Source organism: Phaethon lepturus, unplaced genomic scaffold (assembly GCF_000687285.1).
Source record: "Phaethon lepturus isolate BGI_N335 unplaced genomic scaffold, ASM68728v1 scaffold21350, whole genome shotgun sequence".
Classification (NCBI taxonomy): domain Eukaryota; kingdom Metazoa; phylum Chordata; class Aves; order Phaethontiformes; family Phaethontidae; genus Phaethon; species Phaethon lepturus.
Genome location: NW_010514303.1, coordinates 21,603 through 22,078, shown reverse-complemented (window position 1 = coordinate 22,078; position 476 = coordinate 21,603). Strand labels below are relative to the sequence as shown.

General features: G+C 65.1%; 1 protein-coding gene across 1 annotated transcript in view; it reads left to right on the top strand.

Annotated features, from left to right (window-relative positions):
- GALK1 (galactokinase 1) overlaps positions 1-476 on the top strand; it is a gene marked incomplete at its 5' end in the record, with an annotated part of 4,091 nt that overhangs the window by 2,007 nt on the left and 1,608 nt on the right. Inside the window, one exon of the mRNA XM_010292693.1 lies at positions 70-301. Coding sequence (XP_010290995.1) covers positions 70-301 — 232 coding nt within the window. The remainder of the gene's footprint in view (positions 1-69; positions 302-476) is intronic.

Below are 476 nucleotides of genomic sequence, written 5' to 3'. Positions count from 1 at the left end.
CAGGTGGGTGGGTGCACGCACCGGGGTGGAAGCGTGCCACAAGTAGAGAAGCTCTGGCACGGGATGGTTGCAGGATGCGGCCATGCCCACCCCCAGCAGCATCCTGCGGACCCGAGCAGCTTTGCTGCAGGGCCATGCATGTCTCCGCAGCGGCCAGGAGCCGGCTCGGTGAGGAGGTCTACCGGCGGGCCAGGCACGTCGTCGGCGAGATAGCGCGGACGGCCCAGGCTGCGCAAGCGCTGCAGGACAGGGACTACAGGATGTTCGGGAAGCTGATGGTGGAGAGTCACAACTCCCTCAGGTGAGGAAGTACCAACCCTGGGGCAGGGCAGGCTCTGTCTGGGGCACCGGCACTGAGTCCTCGTGGGGTTCCCTTGCCTGTGGGTGCAGCACTGAGGGTAGCCAGAACCGTGTCCTGCCCGGCATCTCTCGTGGCTCAGCCTGATGGGTTTTCAGAAAAGCCCTACAGGCTTCTG